This window comes from Leuresthes tenuis, unplaced genomic scaffold (genome assembly GCF_036924035.1).
Source record: "Leuresthes tenuis unplaced genomic scaffold, fLeuTen1.0.hap1 SCAF_20, whole genome shotgun sequence".
NCBI classification, from domain to species: Eukaryota; Metazoa; Chordata; class Actinopteri; order Atheriniformes; family Atherinopsidae; genus Leuresthes; species Leuresthes tenuis.
In genome coordinates, this window is record NW_027325374.1 from 32,188,307 (window position 1) to 32,207,524 (window position 19,218).

At 39.9% G+C, this 19,218-nt stretch overlaps 2 protein-coding genes across 2 annotated transcripts in view; both read left to right on the forward strand.

Annotated features, from left to right (window-relative positions):
• The window catches only part of trub1 (TruB pseudouridine (psi) synthase family member 1), a 168,421-nt gene that overhangs the window by 34,672 nt on the left and 114,531 nt on the right, over nt 1-19,218 (forward strand). The gene's annotated exons all lie outside the window — the stretch shown is intronic.
• hhex (hematopoietically expressed homeobox) lies at nt 433-8,300 on the forward strand. The gene is made up of 4 exons (XM_072373664.1): nt 433-1,167; nt 4,119-4,297; nt 7,286-7,336; nt 7,460-8,300. Exons 1-4 carry the CDS (start codon nt 780-782, stop codon nt 7,757-7,759), a joined length of 918 nt encoding a protein of 305 aa, XP_072229765.1. The 5' UTR covers nt 433-779; the 3' UTR covers nt 7,760-8,300.

Here is a 19,218-nt window from a genome sequence, read left to right on the forward strand (position 1 = left end):
CTGTGGAATAACAGACAATGTAGATATCTGACATCGAAACTGATTTGGGCAAAAACAATAGAGCCAGCCCATCCAACGTTTTCTTTGATCAAACTGTTGTCACTCAAGACAAAACCTCAGTTATTTGCATCTCATACTTTGGGATCGGTTAAAAGTCCATATCTGAGCAGTTGTATTCTATTCAGATATTCAGACAACTGACACAGAGCGCTCTGTTGTAGTCTACCTGCTTTCAGGTCTGCAGTCTCTGTTGCAAGAAGTTCTTTTTTAACTGTCTGTCGGAATTCTCAGTGCAGTGGGAGTTTATTAGACCATGTTTCCTTCGTTTGCTCATCAAAGCTATAGATTTTAGGCTTTCTTCCAACTGTGGTTGAACTAATTCTCCTGAAATACAACTATCTCCCCTCACTGCAACGCTCGTTTTGACCCGTGACAAAGCCAATCAGAAACGGCCAGCGGCCACCTGCAGGAAGTTGGCCGTCCATTTATCTCCTCCCTCCCTTGCTTGCAGTCAGATAACAGCCCCAGCAGTTGGATCGAATGCCAGCTAGTCACCTCTACAACTTGATGGGCACCAAAACGCTCTAACGGTCTCCTCCGCAGCCCAGAATATTTGTTTGGTGTGTTTTGGATGGTGAGGAAAGTGACATTTAGCTCTGGAACTAGATACAGTTAAAAGAAATTTTGAGATATTGCTGATACAGAGAAAGGCTGTAGGGGGGAGACGGAAGGGACGCGACTCTGTTCACTTCGAGGGCGCAGCAGAGACACAAAGCACCATGAGCGTCCCGCTATACGCACCGACCCCCATCCAGCCGGCTCACCCGACACCTTTCTATATAGAAGACATTCTGGGGAGGACTGCCACCACCACCATCTCATCTCCCTCCTCTTCTTCTTCCTCCACCTCGTCATCATCATGCTCCACTCCAGTTATCCCAATACCAACTCTTCCGTCGCCTAACTCATCCTTCACAAGTCTGATCTCACCATACCGGACGCCGATTTATGAACCCACACCGATCCACCCGGCGCTGTCTCACGCGGCTTTTACAGCAACGTACGCCTCCGATGGAGCCTTCACCGGCTCCATCTACCAATTCCATCACCAACACCCCCGCTCCGTGGGGGAGTACGCGCAGGCGCTGCTAAGGCCTGACTCTCTTGGTGAGTTGGTTTAATTTGCTTGCCAACATTTATTGTATGTGATAGTTTAGGCTAACGGCTCTTAGGCTGCTTTGTTTTCTGCTCTGCTTTTCAGTAAAGGTAATTTAAATGATCACCCATAATCACGTCTCTTCTTTCCTTGAGGACTTTCTAAACCAATCCCAGTTTCTTGAGTCTAGTTGGCTTCTTGTGCATGAAAAAATATTTTCATGCAAGCTGCATTTTTATTGTGCGTTAGATTATGTTCTGCTTAGTTCTGGGAAAAATCAAAATAAACTATAATCCAATTTAAAATTGGTGGAAAAAAAGTGAAAAAATGGTGCGAACAGGTACTGAAGCTCTATAGCCCATATCTACGTGAAATGTTTTACTCTTTCAACCATAATTCAAAGAACTGTGTGAGTTGTTTTTACTGTTTGCTTGAAATTTGTTCTATTATTGCAAGTCTAGTTTCAGTCCCAACGAAACAGATTTTGCATACGTATCACGCTTGGTCATGCATATCGAACTTACGATCACAAGTTGCATGCAACCTGAACACGTTTAGAGTAACTGACTGTATTTGGTTCTTTACGAGGTCTGCAGCCCGTCATAGTTTCCAGTAACATTCATGTATGATGTCTGACATCATATGTTGTGCGCCAATATGAATTGCATTTTTATTGGGACAGACATTTAGCCACAATGGCCTCAGTTATAGCCATTCATTGTACTTTGATGGTGGTGAAAGGGGGCGGGGAGGTGCATGGCAGCCTTGACTCTTTTTCCTGAGTCCCATTGTTCTTAAACATCAGAAGAGCAACTCACGCAGTGACTGAGTTCTGAATGACTTGTGATTTCATATTGTGTGAGTCTGTTCAAAGGCTGAGTGTCACATAGCTTACTTGTGGGTACCAATGTTAGGTTATTTTCCCCCTCATCCAGAGAACCTTCGCGCATATCACAACCACAAAAACCTGATCAAGTTTGTTTAAAAGTTTTCCAACGTTAAGTTTGATCATATATCCAACCAGATATGACAGGTTGTATGTAGTGGGCCCATCTCCGTATTCCTAAAAGGAGGCATAACTTTACCTTGATTCACTGCTCTACCCAAACTAATTTAAAGCATCATAAGATTGAAAGTATGTGTTAGGTTTATGTAGAAAGTGTGTTCAACTATTAAAGAGGATATTTAGATTCTTTAAAAACAATGGCTAGGTGTGTGATGGTCCTCTTAAGTATAGTTTGACAAATGGACCGACTGATTTTGTGTAGCTGAACGAGCCGGGCCCTTTTCCGTTCATAGCGGAAGCCGTGAGCCTGTCGATAGGAGTAAATCTGGTTTCAGAAGCTGTTAAATGTTTTCCTGTCTCACCCCGACCAGCCGCTTCCTCGGGTGCCCGCTGCACGCTGCTGATTATTTTATCGACATCCTCAATACAGACATATTCAGGAAACACTCGGCCTCTGATAGCCCGGGATCCGTTTTTCACATATTGTTACACTTCCTCTGCTGAGCCTGTGAGGATGTGGCTGACTTTCTTTATGGCTGGCGGCGAGAAGAAAATAAAGCAAACCGAGCTGCAAATCAAACCCAATGGGATATTAGAAAATATAAAATGTCACTTTAATTCAGTCACAAACAGAAGGATTTAAAGTTTTAACCGATCATTTACACTCAGCTTCCTTTTAAATTTTGTGATCAAATGCGTTAGGTTGTAATCCATGAATTAAGATAATGCAGGTTAAAAGATGTGGATTTACACTTGGTGATTTATTTTAGTCTAGCTAATCAGAATTGAGGTCAATCTTAGTTAGATATATGTTCAGATATAAAAAAATGGCCTGGTGTGTCGATAAACAGCTTAACTGTGGCTAAAGCAGAAATAGAGCCTGACACGGAAACGTCTGCTGCGTCTGGAAAAAAAAAGAAAACCAACTGAAGAATAGAAACTGTCATTTCCCTTTGGGATTGATCAAATATTTCTTCATTTAATTTAATGTTTGACTAGGTTTCGTAGACACTCGATAATAGAAGCAAAACCCCTCTTCACTTGCACTTTATATGAATAAGGGGATTGTTTTATTCTGGGTTAATGTTAATATTTGATAAGCAAAGTTGTAGTCCTCAATAGATATATCCTTTCAAATTATTTTGTGATAACTTGGCCTATTGGCAGAAATCTGAATAACTTGTTCAAACTGGATTTCAGTCAGCGGAAACTGGCAATATAGCTATATAGATATATATGCATAGTTTATTAATTCAGTGAATAAAGTAGCCTCAATAAAGTATACAATAAAATTAATTAAACCAAAGTCAAGTAAGAATTTCCATTGAAAAACAGCTGCATCCAAAAGGCTTCTGGCAGCAGTTTCGATCACAACAAATGTGTGTTGCGTTAGTGAGAGCAGGGGACAGCAGTGTTTGTTATAGGATGCCATCGTCTACAATCAGACCATAAGGCAGGAAGCACATGAAGCGGATATTTGGCCATAGTTTTCTCTCTGTCACGACCTTCCTGAAAAGAGAGCGTGCAACAGGCCACTGGCTGCTATTGTTTGTTAAAGGTTTAAAAAAAAGGGGGGGGGGGGGGGGGGGGGGGCGCATGAGTCCATTTATCACATAAATCTCTTCATGACTAACATGGAACAGCGCGTGAAGCACATGTTTTCAGCTCTTAATTACTAACATTAACAAAAACTTTTTTTCATTTTGGGCCTAAATTAATTAGTAAAACTGTCTTTATGTTAGTCAGCATAATAATCCCTTGTTCAGAAATATTATTTTCTATAATTGATTGTTATATTGAATCTTATTCTCACTCTTCATGAGCCTTGATGAATAAAGGCTGCACATATAAAATGAAACAGTAAGTTGTTAAAGTTCTGTCAGCAACCAGAATGATGGATGTTACGAGGCTGCGTGGGAACTGTGATGAAGTGAAGCTTGCTTCTCTGCCCTACAGGGAAGCCTCTGCTGTGGACGCCCTTCATCCAGCGGCCCTTACATAAGAGAAAAGGCGGACAGGTCCGTTTCTCTAACGACCAGACAGTCGAGCTGGAGAAAAAATTCGAGTCGCAGAAATACCTTTCACCTCCGGAGAGGAAACGACTGGCCAAGATGCTACAGCTCAGCGAAAGACAGGTGAACAGACCGTGTCCGCTTCCGTGTGAATTTCAATTAATTTAACTGGTCTGCGGTGTGTTTTTATTCTAGCGCTGATCAAACGATCCGCGCGTGATCAGGCGGTGCTGGGGTGTTAGTTTAATTAGTTAAGTCTGTTGTCTGACTGCTGTTGCGGAAATAAGCACTCTATAGCCTAATTATAATTATTATTATTATTTAAATTATTTGCATATATTTATCCATATATATTTGTCCAAAAAGACACCGAGTCTGAAGTTTGTTTGAAATCAGAAGGTGCCATACGTTTAGGAGACGTTTCAGTGAAAGGAAATAGAGGTAGTGATGGTCTAAAATAAAATAAATAAAACCTATTCAAATCTATTTTAGGTGGGGAACTGCCTACGGTGAGCAACTTTAGAAAAAAATTAGTGTGATCTGTATGAAAACAGTTTCCAGTCAACGCAAACAGAGTCCAAGGATTTGGCCCAAAAAACAACGTTACAGCGGGAAATTCCGCCGAATGACGCTGATCTTCACCAAACTGTGGTCCGTCGTAGTGGCCGGTCGGACACCGTTCAGGAAAAAGTCTTTTCCCTATGGAAATAATGATTCCCTTTGTGCTCCGCTACGGCTGCTTAACTTTTCAGATAGCCGCTCGTGTCATTACTTTTCTTACAACCAATCAACTATTGGTTGAAGCTGTCCATCCCAAGTGAACTTTTATGATCTGTCTTACAGAAATGATCTGAACAGCTCGCGCAGACACTTCTGATGTCTCTCTGTTGAGCTCCACCACGCTGAACTAGCCCACTGAGATCATTATTATGCTGCTTAATCTGCTCACCGCGTACAAGTTTCACTTTCCGCCCGTGACTGGGTTGGACTTTGTGCTATCCTCAGTTTAACCAAATGTTCTGAAGCAGGTCTATGAAAAAGTCCAAAACAAGCGAGTCTGTTAATTTGTTTCTCTGATTGCTGTCAGCTGTGTGTGAGGGAAGAAGGAGGTGGAGGACATGGTGTTAAGACGGATTCTCAGCTGAAAATAAAGGAGGTGGAGCTGGATGCAGCCAAAAGTGTTTTTTTTTTCATGGGGGCAAACCATGCAGAACTGATTATAGGGAATGATGTCGAGTCAGGTAAATACTAAAGAATGACACATTGTCAATATGATGGCAAGCAAGGTCAGATCAGTGGTCACAGATTGTTTTTCAAATGTCGTTTAAAGAGGACTGAATGATACAAGATGAGAAGTAAAATAACACAGTTCCTGTTAAGAATTATACCAGTCCAATACCAGTTCAAAATATACAGCCTGTGTGAAAATAAGTAAAACAATGTATAGAATTTACAACTGTACATGAAATCTATATATTGTATATTTTTTCATTTCACATGTATTAATTCAGTGTGCCTGACTGCAGCTTTTATTTGTAACTTTTAGTTTTATTTGATGATACTGGCTATAAGTTACTAAATCACTCAATGACTAAATTAAGTATTCAACGAGAGAAGCTGAAGTTTGTGAAGAACAGAAAGAAGCTCACTTGCTCAGGAAAACTAGAGGTCTTCATTATAATGTGGAAATCCTCATGTCTGACAATGAGACTGTTGTCAAAGCTTTAGAAACAGCTTTTTCTTTATTTTACTGAAGTGAAACAGTACAAAAGTTTACTAATCAAAACCATATAGTAAGAACTGTTGTTATTTCATTTGTGCAGTTACCTCCTCAATAAAAAAGTAATTTGGGCTGGATTTGAGTCCCAGCCCTCACAGTTATCTATGATGAAATATTATTCATTCAGAATCAGAACTACACGATTGTTGTGTTTTGAAAATGAAATGGACTTCTTAAAGATGTGAGCAAGGTCTGAAAAAACTAAAACAAACATGTAAACAAATAAAGAATAAATCCAAAGGTGTTGGAGGTGAGAAAGCAAAATTTGTGACACTAAAAACAAGTAAAACAACTAAACAAAATGTGAAATAAGCAGTCAGAATGTTCTTAAAATATCATTTTAATATCAAATATTAAACAAGATCTCTGAACTATTTAAAACATGAGATGTGTATTCAGCTAAAGATATCTCTATCAAATACTTTTAAAGCCACTTGTTAAGAATGATAATGAATCTGAAACGAGGAATTCTGACTGCAGAGAGGACAAATAGGTGACCAGATCAAAGAAAATGCAAAACAAATTATCATAATTTAGTAGGAAACAGAAACAGGTATATTTTATGACATTTAAATGTTCAGACAGTTCTAATGCTTATAGTGTACATTTAAAAGACAACAGAGACCTATTCTCTTAATCAGAGTAATCACAGTTTTACTTAAACAATTCACATATGTAAAGTAACTGGGCTTTAATATATCATTAAAAGCTAAATAATTGGTTAAAGCTCTTGAATCAATAGGTGCTTCAGTTAGGCCTTCATACTAATGTGTAGTGAAAAGGAGATACTCATGTCCACTGACAATGAAACAGTCATAGATACAAACCTACAGAAAGCACCACTGCAGTGAAACTTACATAGTTCCTACCAATAAAAACTGCAGGGTTGTACAATAAATTAGATTTATTCAACCTTGATAATCAGGCTGGTGTTGGATGTGATCTGCCCGACTCTGTTCCTTTTGGACAGCATCGATTAGGCTGTAGCATTTCCATTCAATCTCTGAAAACCTTTAAATGAATAGTGAAAGCCTACAGACACTCAACTGTATGGTTCACAAGAAACTGAATCAATCTAGGTAATATTTTACTTCATCCTGTTGTTGCAGTAAAAAATTATCCATCCATCCATCCATTTTCTATACCCGCCTCATCATGTTCAGGAGGGGCTGGAGCCTAACCCTGCTGCTATTAGGGAATGATAGGTTGAATTATATCAATGATAATATTAGTATTACTATTGTGTAAAACCCATGGATTCTTAATTACTGTTGTGCTTGTAAAGTTAAAGTCACAGAGCATCATTAATTAATTTTTCATTTGTCTTTTAGGTTAAAACCTGGTTCCAAAATCGACGAGCGAAGTGGCGAAGACTTAAACAGGTGAAAACTTCACATGAATGTTTAATTTGATTTATCAAAAAAATCTGTCTTTCAACCAGTAGGATAGTAATTATTTACAAAGCTGTACAAGTCCTCTTATTCATACCTTCCCCTTCGTGTCAGGAGAATCCTCAGGGGAGTAAGGGAGACGTGGAGGCTGACTGTGCTGCCAGTAGGAATAATAAAGGAGAAAAGGTGACGGAGCAGGTTGGGATCCAGAAGCTGGAGCAAGGGCAGACTAGTCTAGCCTCTCATGTGACACAGGTGGGCCACTGTGTGCACCCTATATCCTTTCAGCAGTCCCACACCGACCTGGACTCAGATGTGTCCGATGATACAGATCAAGAGCTGGACATAGATGATCAACATGAGGGTACACTAAACCCTGATTCAGAAACACCGTGTACAGATAGAATCCATTAGGGCATTCAACTGAATAATGAAGACATCTCTTACTCTTAGTCAGTCTCGTCCAATTTCAGATCACTAATTTTCATGAAACCTGGTAGAAAGGCTGAAGGTTGATCACTGAAGTACCCACAACATTTTGGATTAGATCTTGATAAATATGTATTTTTTTTTCTTTTTTATTGGCTTGGGCTAAAGACTACTCTCTCTAAGGGCCCTTTTAGTTACAGATGTAGGGTAGTATTATGATAAAACTCACTCCAACAAATCAGATATTTTCCCTTCTCCTTTAATCTTTCACTTGTACTGTCTTCTCTTTGAACTTTTGTACGTAATTACTGATACACTGTTTTGTGCCGTATTTGTGCCGATTGCTACTGTGTGTTGACTACTGTAAATATATGGTATGCAAATAAGATTAGTTTCCTTGTACAGTTGGGAAATTGTGGATGATTAATGTTCTTAAGTCTGTAAGCCCTTGTCTTAAGATGTAATATTCAATTACATAATCAATGTAGCATAAAATTTATTTTCTTTGTTCTTGTCTAATAAAATATTCTGTGATAAGATAACACATTTTGTTGTGATTTGTTATTTTCTCTGATCATGATTCTAAATGTACAGGAAAAAAGGAAATGACTCAATAAGATAAACTGAAATCATAGACCATCTATGACCCTGGAATCATGGCCATAGTACTTGTCTAGTGTTGACCTCTGAAAGCACTTTACACTACGAGCCACATTTATCCACAAATGACTGAAATTGTAACATGTCAGTACTGTGATTGCTGTGTGTAATAATGAAACATTAATCAAATCTCCAAGAAGCTGCATTTTTAAGACTTTCCCCATATGAATTAAAACATGTTTTGTGTATAAACCTATCCTGGCTGATATTTAAAGTTAGCCATTTCAGTTAACATTAGCATATTATATCTACAGTAATTTGTGAATTAATTTATTTTTCAGTTTTCAGCGATTTTGCTGGTAGTCTTGAATGTTTTTGTCCACAGTAACTAAATGATGTTTCCTTAGGTAGACACTGTTTCCATTAACTTTACAACAATGTGGAAATCATCATAGTAAATGGTGCCATAGAGAATTATTCATTCACCCCTTATCAAAAACATTACAGTCAAAGTCACAGTCTTTGCAGGTCTTAATTTCATAGTTTTTTCCATCATTGCTGGGTTAACATTACTGATGCAATAATCTAATCAACTGAACAAAGCAGAGCTCATTTAACTTATATCTAAAAAGATTAAAAATACTTTTTTTTTCATGAAGTGAAAAAGCTTATATTTTTGTGATTTTTTTACACTGTGAAGTCATCTATGTAGCGAAATTAGATGTGCTTAAATTAGAGTGTAATCCATCTTGGTGGACTTTGTGTTGACTTGAAAATGCAACACCCAGGTCCCATAATAACAACCCGCAGACTTTAAAGAGAAGCACAGCTGTGGTATAAATGCTCCAGATCCTGTAAGTCTGTGTACATGTATGCAAACAATGTTTAAAGAAGACTTATTTGATAAATGGGTATGTTCATTTGACAAATGTGTGATGTTCTGAACCACAGTCTGAATTATGGTTTCTTTTTCATTCTCCGATTGCTTCCATACATTTTCCATACTGTACATTTATTTATCTGTACACCTTCCATCTCCCATGTCAGATCATCTTAGTTATCAATCCAGCATTTCTTCTTAGGGCTTCTCCATTGTGTTTTCAGCTGTTGTTAAATGGTTGCTGCCTTATGCTACAGTGTTAACTCGTGTTTGACTTCCTGTACACCAAGCCCTTTGGATTTGTTAACTTTGTTTGGACTGGTTATCAGTGAACCAACCTTCTTCTGTAATAAAACCCCCGCTTATCCTTTGTGCCATAAGCTTGAGTCCTCAATTCCAAAGCAGACCATGTTACAGATGACAACATCTTATCAGGGCTAGAGTTGTTTATCTTGTGTTAATTTGTTTTTAATCATTTGTTTTCATAGAAAACGAGACACATTCAGTGTGCTCTTCAGCTTGATGCTGAACACTTTGAGGAATTTTTTAAAATTCCTTTAGGCCACAGCTGCACAAAGTAATTATGACATGCTAAAGCTTATCCTGTGGGTGGAATACGAGATACACAGATGTTTGATTATAATTAAAACCAAATCACTGTTTCCTCAGTTCCTGTTGAAATAAAGGCAGCCACCCATTATCAAACAGTATAGGCCATGTCAGCTATTGTTCCATCACTAAATTCATCTTCAAATAGCTTATCAAGCTCTCATACAAACAGCGTGAGTGGGAGTTTTTCAGTGAGTAGATTAGGTTAATGATTGAGTGAACCTTCAGGGAAAGAGAGACAACAGAGATAGTGGGGAGTTAGATTAATAGACATGCAATATACCCACTATATGTATTCATGCAAGACATTTTCACACTAAGTTTATGGTACAAACATGGACATTATACTTAAAATCAATGTGGGAATCAAAAGATAATTCTTAACCATGTATGATTTTTTTAAGATTAAAGGTCATTACTCTCATAACCTTGTTTGAGTTACATTAACAAGGTTCAATGGCCTCACACATACAGAACTATTCTAAAGCCAAGAGCACACTCATTGATCTTCACATCTGTATTGTGTAATGGTTCACAAATTGTGCAGTGTAAAGTCAACATTTAAGGGAATAGCACACACAGTTGGTGAGTGAAATGTTCAGCAGATAGCTGACTAATTCCAAAGTGTCCATCTACTCTAGTTTACACACACACACACACACACACACACACACGAAGGAACACGCTCAGAATACACTTTATACTGCACAAATTATTTACTGTATATAACACAATTTATACTGATGAAGTAAAATCAAGAAATCATTTTTAATATCTGCCAACCAATGATAAAAATGTTCTTTGTCTTTCAGGCAAGTTTGAGTCAAAATGGTCATAAATTCTGATCAAATTTCCCTGCTCAATTTAGGCAGCTATATTTATATTTTGGCCTTATGATGAATACACATTTAAAAAAGATAATGTTTAAAGAACTAACAGGAAGATCTGGTGAATCAGAAAAACATTTGTTGTGCTAATCCAAAGGTAGGCTCATCTGTAATCTTTGTACACTTGGAAGGTTCAGTGTAATCTGTCATTTAATATTGTGTCATTTCCAAAACAGCAAGGCTTTTGGGATGCACCAAGTCTGCATAGAAGGGTAGTGGAGCAGTGGTGATTTGTAAAAATAAATAGATAAATGAATAGAAAAAGGAAAAAACTTGGTATTGTACTGGGCGACAAAGGTTTCCCACAGTTGTTTATGTACTTGTATCAGCCATTGATGAGTGATGGTTTTTAATGCAGGGTCATTTGAGAGATCAGAGATCACAGGTGTCCAGTTTAGGATTATACCCTTGCTCTTTATACAATAAGATTTCTCTAGGTTCCTTGAATAGATTAATGATATTATACACTGGAGCAAGAGATAGACACAAATCCCATCAAGTCTCTGGAAAAGATTTGCATAGTTAAGGAGCATTGTTTTAAAAATAGTTCAATGATTTCTCTCATGCATGTGTTTACATACTGGATACTCTTAAAGACACAGCGTTCATAGATAGCTTTTCTTCCAGATCATGATAGCAATCCCTTGTTGACATATAACGTAATTAAATTAATTTACTGCGTGTTTGTCCTATTGAATGATAAAAAGGAAGCCAGATGGGAAGATGAGTCATCTACAACACACTAAACAAAAACAAAATAAGAAACAATACACTTAGACGTTTGCTATTAACATCTTTTTAACACAATTTCACTGTTATTAAAACTTGTACATTGTGACACATTCACCACATTTAATGAATCAGTGAGTGTTTATGCCAGTTTGTGTGTAACTGTCTTTAGATAAATTATAGTTTGAGTGTTCATTTTACTGCAAAGTCAATCAGGCAGCAGAATGAGTCCCTGATGTGTATGTATGTGAGCCCTGACCATATTTGTTTTCAAACCCTAACCAAGTAATGTCATTGCCATACGTCAAATAGGTAGTTACAATATTGTTTTAATAAAGTGTTGTCCGAACATTACCGTGAAGTGAAAAGACCATTTTAGTCTTGAACATTTGAGAATTACATTTTCTTTTCCCTTATGTAGAAATACTCATGGTTATATGTTAGGGAGGAACAAAGGACAAGACAGTTGTCCTTGTGTTACTACTGCTTCCTAATAATGTATCAGTCGTTGTATGTGTATGTATGTATGTATGTGTGTGTGTGTGTGTGTGTGTGTGTGTGTGTGTGCGCACTGAGGTATTGATGGACACAAGTTAATGTGTGGTTACATTTGAACGACTGAGGAATGTGTTGACTGTTGACCTTGGCCAAATGGAAGTCATTATCTCCCTCTGTTGAGCTGCCCCCCCCCCAATTCTACTCAGAGCTGAGAAATTAATGAGAGGACATTACTTACATCAATAATAGCGTCGCCAGCAGCCAGGGGGACACAGAAAAGAAGTGAGACAGAGGGAGGAGGGGGGTGAAGAAGAGGCAGAGAAGAAAAGTGAGAGACAGAAAGACAAAGATCAGTAATGAATTTCATTGCTGAGAAACAAATGGGGAAATGATTCTCTTTTTTTCATTCAATTCAGTTTTATTCATATTGGGCCAAATCACAGCAAATATAATCTCAAGGCACTTAAAAAAATACAGTCCAATTAACTGCAATACAATCATAATCCAAACAAATCCAATGAGCCCATTTCCAAATTAGTCTAATTTTTAAAAAAAAAAAAGTTGCTTGGCAAAGGAAACCAACAGATTGCACCGAAACTTCCACCGTCCTGAACGTGCATGAGACAGCGGTGAAGAGAAAAACTCCCATTTAAAGGGAACATATGTGTGTCTCTTTGACTCACATATAATTCAATTAAATTCAATTCAATTTAGTTTTATTTATATAGCGCCAAAATTACAACAAATGTCATCTCAAGGCACTTAAATAATATAGTCCAATTCAAGCCAATTGGAATTCAATTAATTGTAATCATAATTAATTAATTTCAAAATAATCCAATTCATTCATGTAGAGCCAATTCAAAAAACAATATCCTAGCTAAGGAAACCAACAGATTTCAGCGAAACCTGTCTTCAGTCCAATCTCCCGTCCTGAGCGTGCCTGTGGCGACTGTGGAAAGGAACGACTCCCTTTAACAGGAAGAAACCTCTGGCAGAACCAGACTCAGGAAGGGTGGCCATCCGCCTCGACCAGCTGGGGTTTGAGAAGACAGAAAAGAGGGGGAAAAACACCACAACACCATTCAAAGGATACCTGTTGGAACAGGGAAACACAAGTTAATAACCACAATAATGTCACATGTACATAAAATCATTTGAGAAATTAAACAGGGGGAAAAAGAGAGCAAAGTGAGGAAAGGTGTGACAGATGAGGTCCCCCAGCAGTCTAAGCCTATAGCAGCTTAACTATGGGATGTTTCAGGATTACCTGAGCCATCCCTAACTATAAGCTTTATCAAAAAGGAAAGTTTTAAGCCTAATCTTAAAAGTGGAAAGATGAAACATGTGTTTCTCTCTCTCAGCAGGTATCTCTGGCCTTGTTGTCTCTTCTTTTCTGTCCTCTTAACCCCCAGCTGGTCGAGGCAGATGGCAACCCTTCCTGGTTCTGGTTTGGCCAGAGGTTTCTTTCTGGTTTTTTTCACATTGCCTTTCACATTGTGCACACTCAGGATTGGAGATTGGATGGAAGAAAAAATTCTGAGCAATCTGTTTGCTTCCTTCGCTGGGATGCTTTTTTAAAAATTGGCTTTGTACAAATTGGACTAATTTGGAAATTAATTAATTGGATTTAACTGGATTATTGTTGTATTACAATGAATCAAATATAATTGGCTTGAACTGGATTGTATCTTTGAAGTGCCTTGAAGTGCTATTATTTGGCACTATATAAATAAAGCTGAATTTAATTTAATCGAATGAATCTATGATAGACTGACCCTTCATAATGTTCTGATTATACCTATTTTCATTTTATTTTTGATGGCATAATTAACCTTGTGTTATTTGTTATGAAAGTCTTCAAGTATTTTGTTTCCTCTAGCCTTTTATTTGATCAAATTTATTGCTGTCATAAAATTAAAAATGACTTTTTCTTTTTCTAAAAACAATTCAGTTTTCAAGTTCCAATCATTTTTCTTTGTACTGGTAAAGGATGTAAATTGTTTGCAAAATCTTGTAATCTTTTTTTTTATTTAGATGACAGTTTGGGCAATGGCTTTGATGAATTTCATGGGGTATATTCTATATATGTCATATCATACTATATCCGCTAGTATTAAGAAAATATATGATTTAGACAAGTTTGCAATAGATAAAGTGATGAACAGCAAATTTCTTTCAGTTATGTTTTGCTCAGAATGTAGAAAGCCCTCAGTATTTTGTGATTTATATTGTAACTGTGACAAATAAATGCCAGGACTGGGTCTGTTTTTTTTTTTTCTTTTAAAAGCTAATATTTTCTTAAAACATAAAAACAACAGCAAGATAATATTAAGATAAATTTTCTTATGCTTCAAAATCTTGTCATGAACTCAAACACAGATGAAAAACTAAATTCTATATTATAATCGGTTCATATGTACATGACATAAATGGTGGTAAAAACAGTTGTTTTAATCAAACATTTTTTTTAACCTAATTTGCCTCTGATCATGACTGCATTTAAAAGTAATTTTGTATCTTTAAAGTTACTCTTCAAATTCCCCTTTTACTGTATATACTCAGCTTTGTTCCATCTGGTCAACAGTTAAGCTCTGAAGTTGTCCCAGAAACCACTTACTGTGTGTGTGAAAAGGATCAACATTGAGACATTAATCTCCGAAACAATAATCCAATAGATGATGTGTGAGGGAGGCCATTTGAAGCAATGGAAAAACAGGAGAGGGACAAGACGGCTTTCTGAGAGATTCATTCCTCTGGCAGCTAAGGAGACGTTACTCACTGATTCATAGGTGCACTCAAGTGTACTATTTGCTTTTCAATTAGGCCACAACCAAATGGGAGATAGGGAGGTTTTAAAAGTATTCACATGATAGTTAAGAGAGTACAGGATTTTCTGCCTGACCATCCAATTTTCAGAGTCCATCTGAACAATTAGCTAGTCAAACAAGCAGCTCTGGCAGAGCACATGTACTGATAATAAATAGTTATGGCCAAATGTTGCAAACATGCACATAAATTAAGGTGCTATTTGAGAAGAAGTGACACTTTGGGAAAAATTTAAAGGGAAATGTAGGCAGATGCCTTATTGTTAAATTGCAGTAAAAGTTTCCAACTCTGGCTTTTTCTTCTTTTTAGAATTAAAAATCCCTTCACATTGCCAAGAAGAAAAACACTGCTATTGAAACATCATATACATTTTAAAACTATTTACATTAACTCTAAGTTATCCTAAAAAACACAAGAACTTTTAAAAGCATTTAGTCAGTTGGCCTCTCGCAATGAATAAAGTGTACATTATTGATTCAACAAGTATGTGCCCCTATAGACTCCTTGTGGCCTTGCTGCTTATATACAACACTTTTACCTGTTGACTTTTTTTCATCTTGCATTTTAACGATTTATGATGCCTAAAGAACCAGTTGTTACACAAACATGTTTTTGGCTGTTTTACTATTCTTTTATTAGCTGTATTCTAGGAAAGCCACACACCAATTTTATAGGTGTTTTTCTCATTTTTTTATTAAATTAATAGGGTGGGATGGCCTCTTCGGTTTGGGAATGACATCCTTCCCCAAGTGGAGGAGTTCAAGTATCTCGGGGTCTTGTTCAGAAGTGAGGGACAAATGAAGCGGGAGGTTGACAGGCAGATCGGTGCGGCGTCCGCAGTGTTGACCCGTCGTGATGAAGAAGAAGCTGAGCCAGAAGGCGAAGCTCTCAATTTACCGGTCAATCTACATTCCTTTTCTTTTTTTTTTTTTTTTTTTTTATTTATTTATTTCTGTTTACAATATATGACATGTAATAGAACTGAACCGGACCGGGGGACAAGGAAAGAAGAAGAGGAAAGAAGAGGAAACAGAACAAAAATAGAAACAAAAACCAGACAACCAGCTGCTACACCTGTAAAAAACAAAACAGACAACAATCCATGGCCTCTGAGGGGAATCCAGCCTTAGCGCCACCAGGAGCACCTGAAAGCAGACAAGCAGAGAAAAAACAAACACACAAACAAACAAAAACAAGCACAAGAAGCGGTAATCGCATACAACACAGCTGTGGAGAGATGACCTGAAACCACAGGATAACACATAAACTGCTTAGCGAGCATGCTACTGGGCTAATAAATGTGTGTGTGAGAACATGCAACACCCATGGCACAGGATCTACATGGTAACCGTGGTTAGTTATGAGTGTATAAGTGTACAGGGCCACAATCCACAGCCCCCCCCCAGCAATCAGAAGCAGGCAGAGAGGGCCACAAGACCCAGGCCACCAGCAGCCCCCACGGAGCACAGAACCCACGAAGCCCACCGCAGGGACAACCACGCATCCACCCAGAAGACTGCAGAGGAAGCCCCCGGATAGAGCCCCCATAAGCATAGGGCAGAGGCCCTCAGAGAGCCAGGGGCAACAGCCCACCGACCCCGCCAGGTCCCAGCCGCCCAGACATGGGCCGTGCACTGGACCCGGGCCCCGGGAGCCCGAGCGCCCCCAAACCCCCCGGCAGAGGCCCCACCCAATACCCAGGAGGGCCAAGTGCCCCAGACAGCCACGCAGTGGGTCAGCGCCTGCCCAAGCGCCCCTGGCCAAGTGCCCTGGGAGTCAAGACGTGCCCACAGGTGGGTGAAGTCGCGAGCAGCGGGGAGAGGCAACGCCGCCCCCCCATCGGGAGAAGCACAGGCAGGCCAGGCGACAGCAAGTCCCAGATCCAGGCCCAATCATTACCACACACACTTTCACGTCCCATACATCCACACATCCACACGTCCTCCCTCCCTCGACTCCACTGGGGTGTAGTGCAGCGGGCACACCAGGGGGCCAGCAGCCCCCCAGCCACCACAGACCCCGAACCAGCAGAACAATTAATTAATCCTCTTGGCCCCTCCCGCCCCGAGCAGCAACCAGGAAGCAGGGGTGTGGGAAGAAGACCCCTCCCCTCACCCTTCTGGCTCTTCAATATTTTCTAATAGTGAGCGATTAAAATTGAGGGGCAGCCCAACTTGTAGGACTGGGAGCGCGGCCCTCTGGGCAGCCTACATACCCAAAGAGCCCCGCCCACCAGATGCCACTCAGTGTAACCACCCCCCAAGACCTAATGTGTGTGTGTGAGTGTGTGTTTGATAAGTAGTAATGTCTAAGGTGTAATTAAAACAGGGGCGGGGAACTGCAGAGTGCAACCAAAGGGGACCACCTACGTGGCCCCATCCACTACACCCCACCGAACACACACGCCCCCAAAACCCTTCATGTGTGAGTGTGTGCTGTGTACAGGAGCCAGAAGGGAGAGGGGTATGGGGATATACACCGGGGGGAGCTACTCTTCCCCGGAGAAGGCAGCCAGGGACTGGCTGCAATAGGCATCCCCGCTACCTGGGAGCCAACCCAGGGCAGGAGGGGCTGATCAATCTACATTCCTACTCTCACCTATGGTAACGAGCTGTGGGTTGTGACAGAAAGAAAGAAACGAGATCGCTGCTAAAAGTGGCTGAAATGTGTCTGGGCTCTCCCTTAGAGATAGGGTGAGAAGCTCGGGTCATCCAGGAGGGGCTCGAAGTAGAGCCACTGCTCCTCCGCATCGAGAGGAGTCAGATGAGGTGGCATCTGGTTAGGATGCCTCCATGATACCTCCCTGGGGAGGTGTTCCGGGCACTTCCAACTGGGAGGAGACCCCGAGGAAGACCCAGGACAAGTTGGAGAAACTATGTCTCTTGGCTGGCATGGGAGCGCCACGGAGTTCCCCTGGAAGAGCAGGGTCTGGGTTTCTCTGCTCAAGATGCTGCCCCCGCAACCTGATCCCCGGAGAAGCGGCAGATGATGGATGGATGGATGTTTTTTTCTAAGTTGATGTGTGTGTGTGTGACGTGTGTCAATATATAATGATGATAATTAAAAAGCAATGAAACAAAGAAATCAGAAATAAAACTACGGTTTTTAAGAACATAGAACTGACAATTTTTTGTAGATATCCTCCTTGTCCGTTTTAAGAGTCCATGTAACAACACAAATAGCTATAACTATATGACGCTCCCATCCTTTCCTCAATCTATCAGCCTATGTGTGTCATGATTATGCCTGGCTGTGGTGTTGTTTTGAGATTTGAGCCTTAGGTTGGGGCTCAGCAGGCTGCCAAAGTTTTCTTGGGCACAGTCTGGCAGCTCCTGCATGCACACCTGTGCCTCATTCTACCTCATCAAGAGTAGTTCTTAAGGACCAGCAGGAGCAGCCAGTCTTTGCCATTTTGTCAGCATCCTTGGTGTGGTAATTGGGTTTCTCTCATGACAAACCCTAAATCCTAATTGAATCTTTGTCTTACCTGCGTTTCTTTTTGTCCCTTGTCTTCTTTCGAGGAACTCTATGCTGATTCTTATCAGCGGTTCAGTCCTCCCTGTTTCCCTCATGTCTATCCCTGCAGAGATATCTTGGAGAACTCACAACTTACCTGCCTGCTCACCCTCTTCGGCTCAGTTCCTCCTCACCACAGCCAGTGCCTTCCCCCTAAGAAGGAAACTCCCAACCTGACCAGTAAGGAGAAACTAAATTACTCAGTGGACACCCCTGGAACTCATCGGGGATACTGCCAAGCTTGGATTAACCTACCTCTCTTCTTTCTCAGAGGTTCAGACCACCCACCTGGATCACTTCCATGATCCCCGGCGCGATCATCAGTCCTCTTACAAAATAAACCTCTTTTACACATTTACACACTGTTTCTGGTGTTCTGCATTGTCACGGATCAGGGTGCTCTCATGATCCGTGACAATGTGCAGTTTGTATTTCCTTCAACAGAACAGGAAAGGACACAAATCAGTCTCTTTTTTTGCCCACACACTGAACAGTAATTGTAGCACCAAATTTTTTAAGGAATATCAATATATTAATGTCATAATTTGTTTAAATGGAACAGAGTTGGTCCTCCAACGTTTAAGGTTCAGCTCCTTCATGTTCTAAGGGAGATACATTCCATAATGCCACTGATGTTGATGATGAACTGATGGAATGCAGTACTGGGGCTTCGCATGGTAGTGTTTTAGCTCCTTTTCTTTTCACCCTCTACACATTGCACTTTAGATACAACTCAGAGTCCTGCCACATACGAATTATTCTGATGATGCAGCTGTTGTGGCATGCGTATGTTGGACAGGAGAAGGAGTACAGGGACCTTGTGGAGCCCTTTACTGACTGGACCAAAAGGAACTGTCTTTTCCTGAACACTACCAAGACCAAGGAGCTGGTGGTGG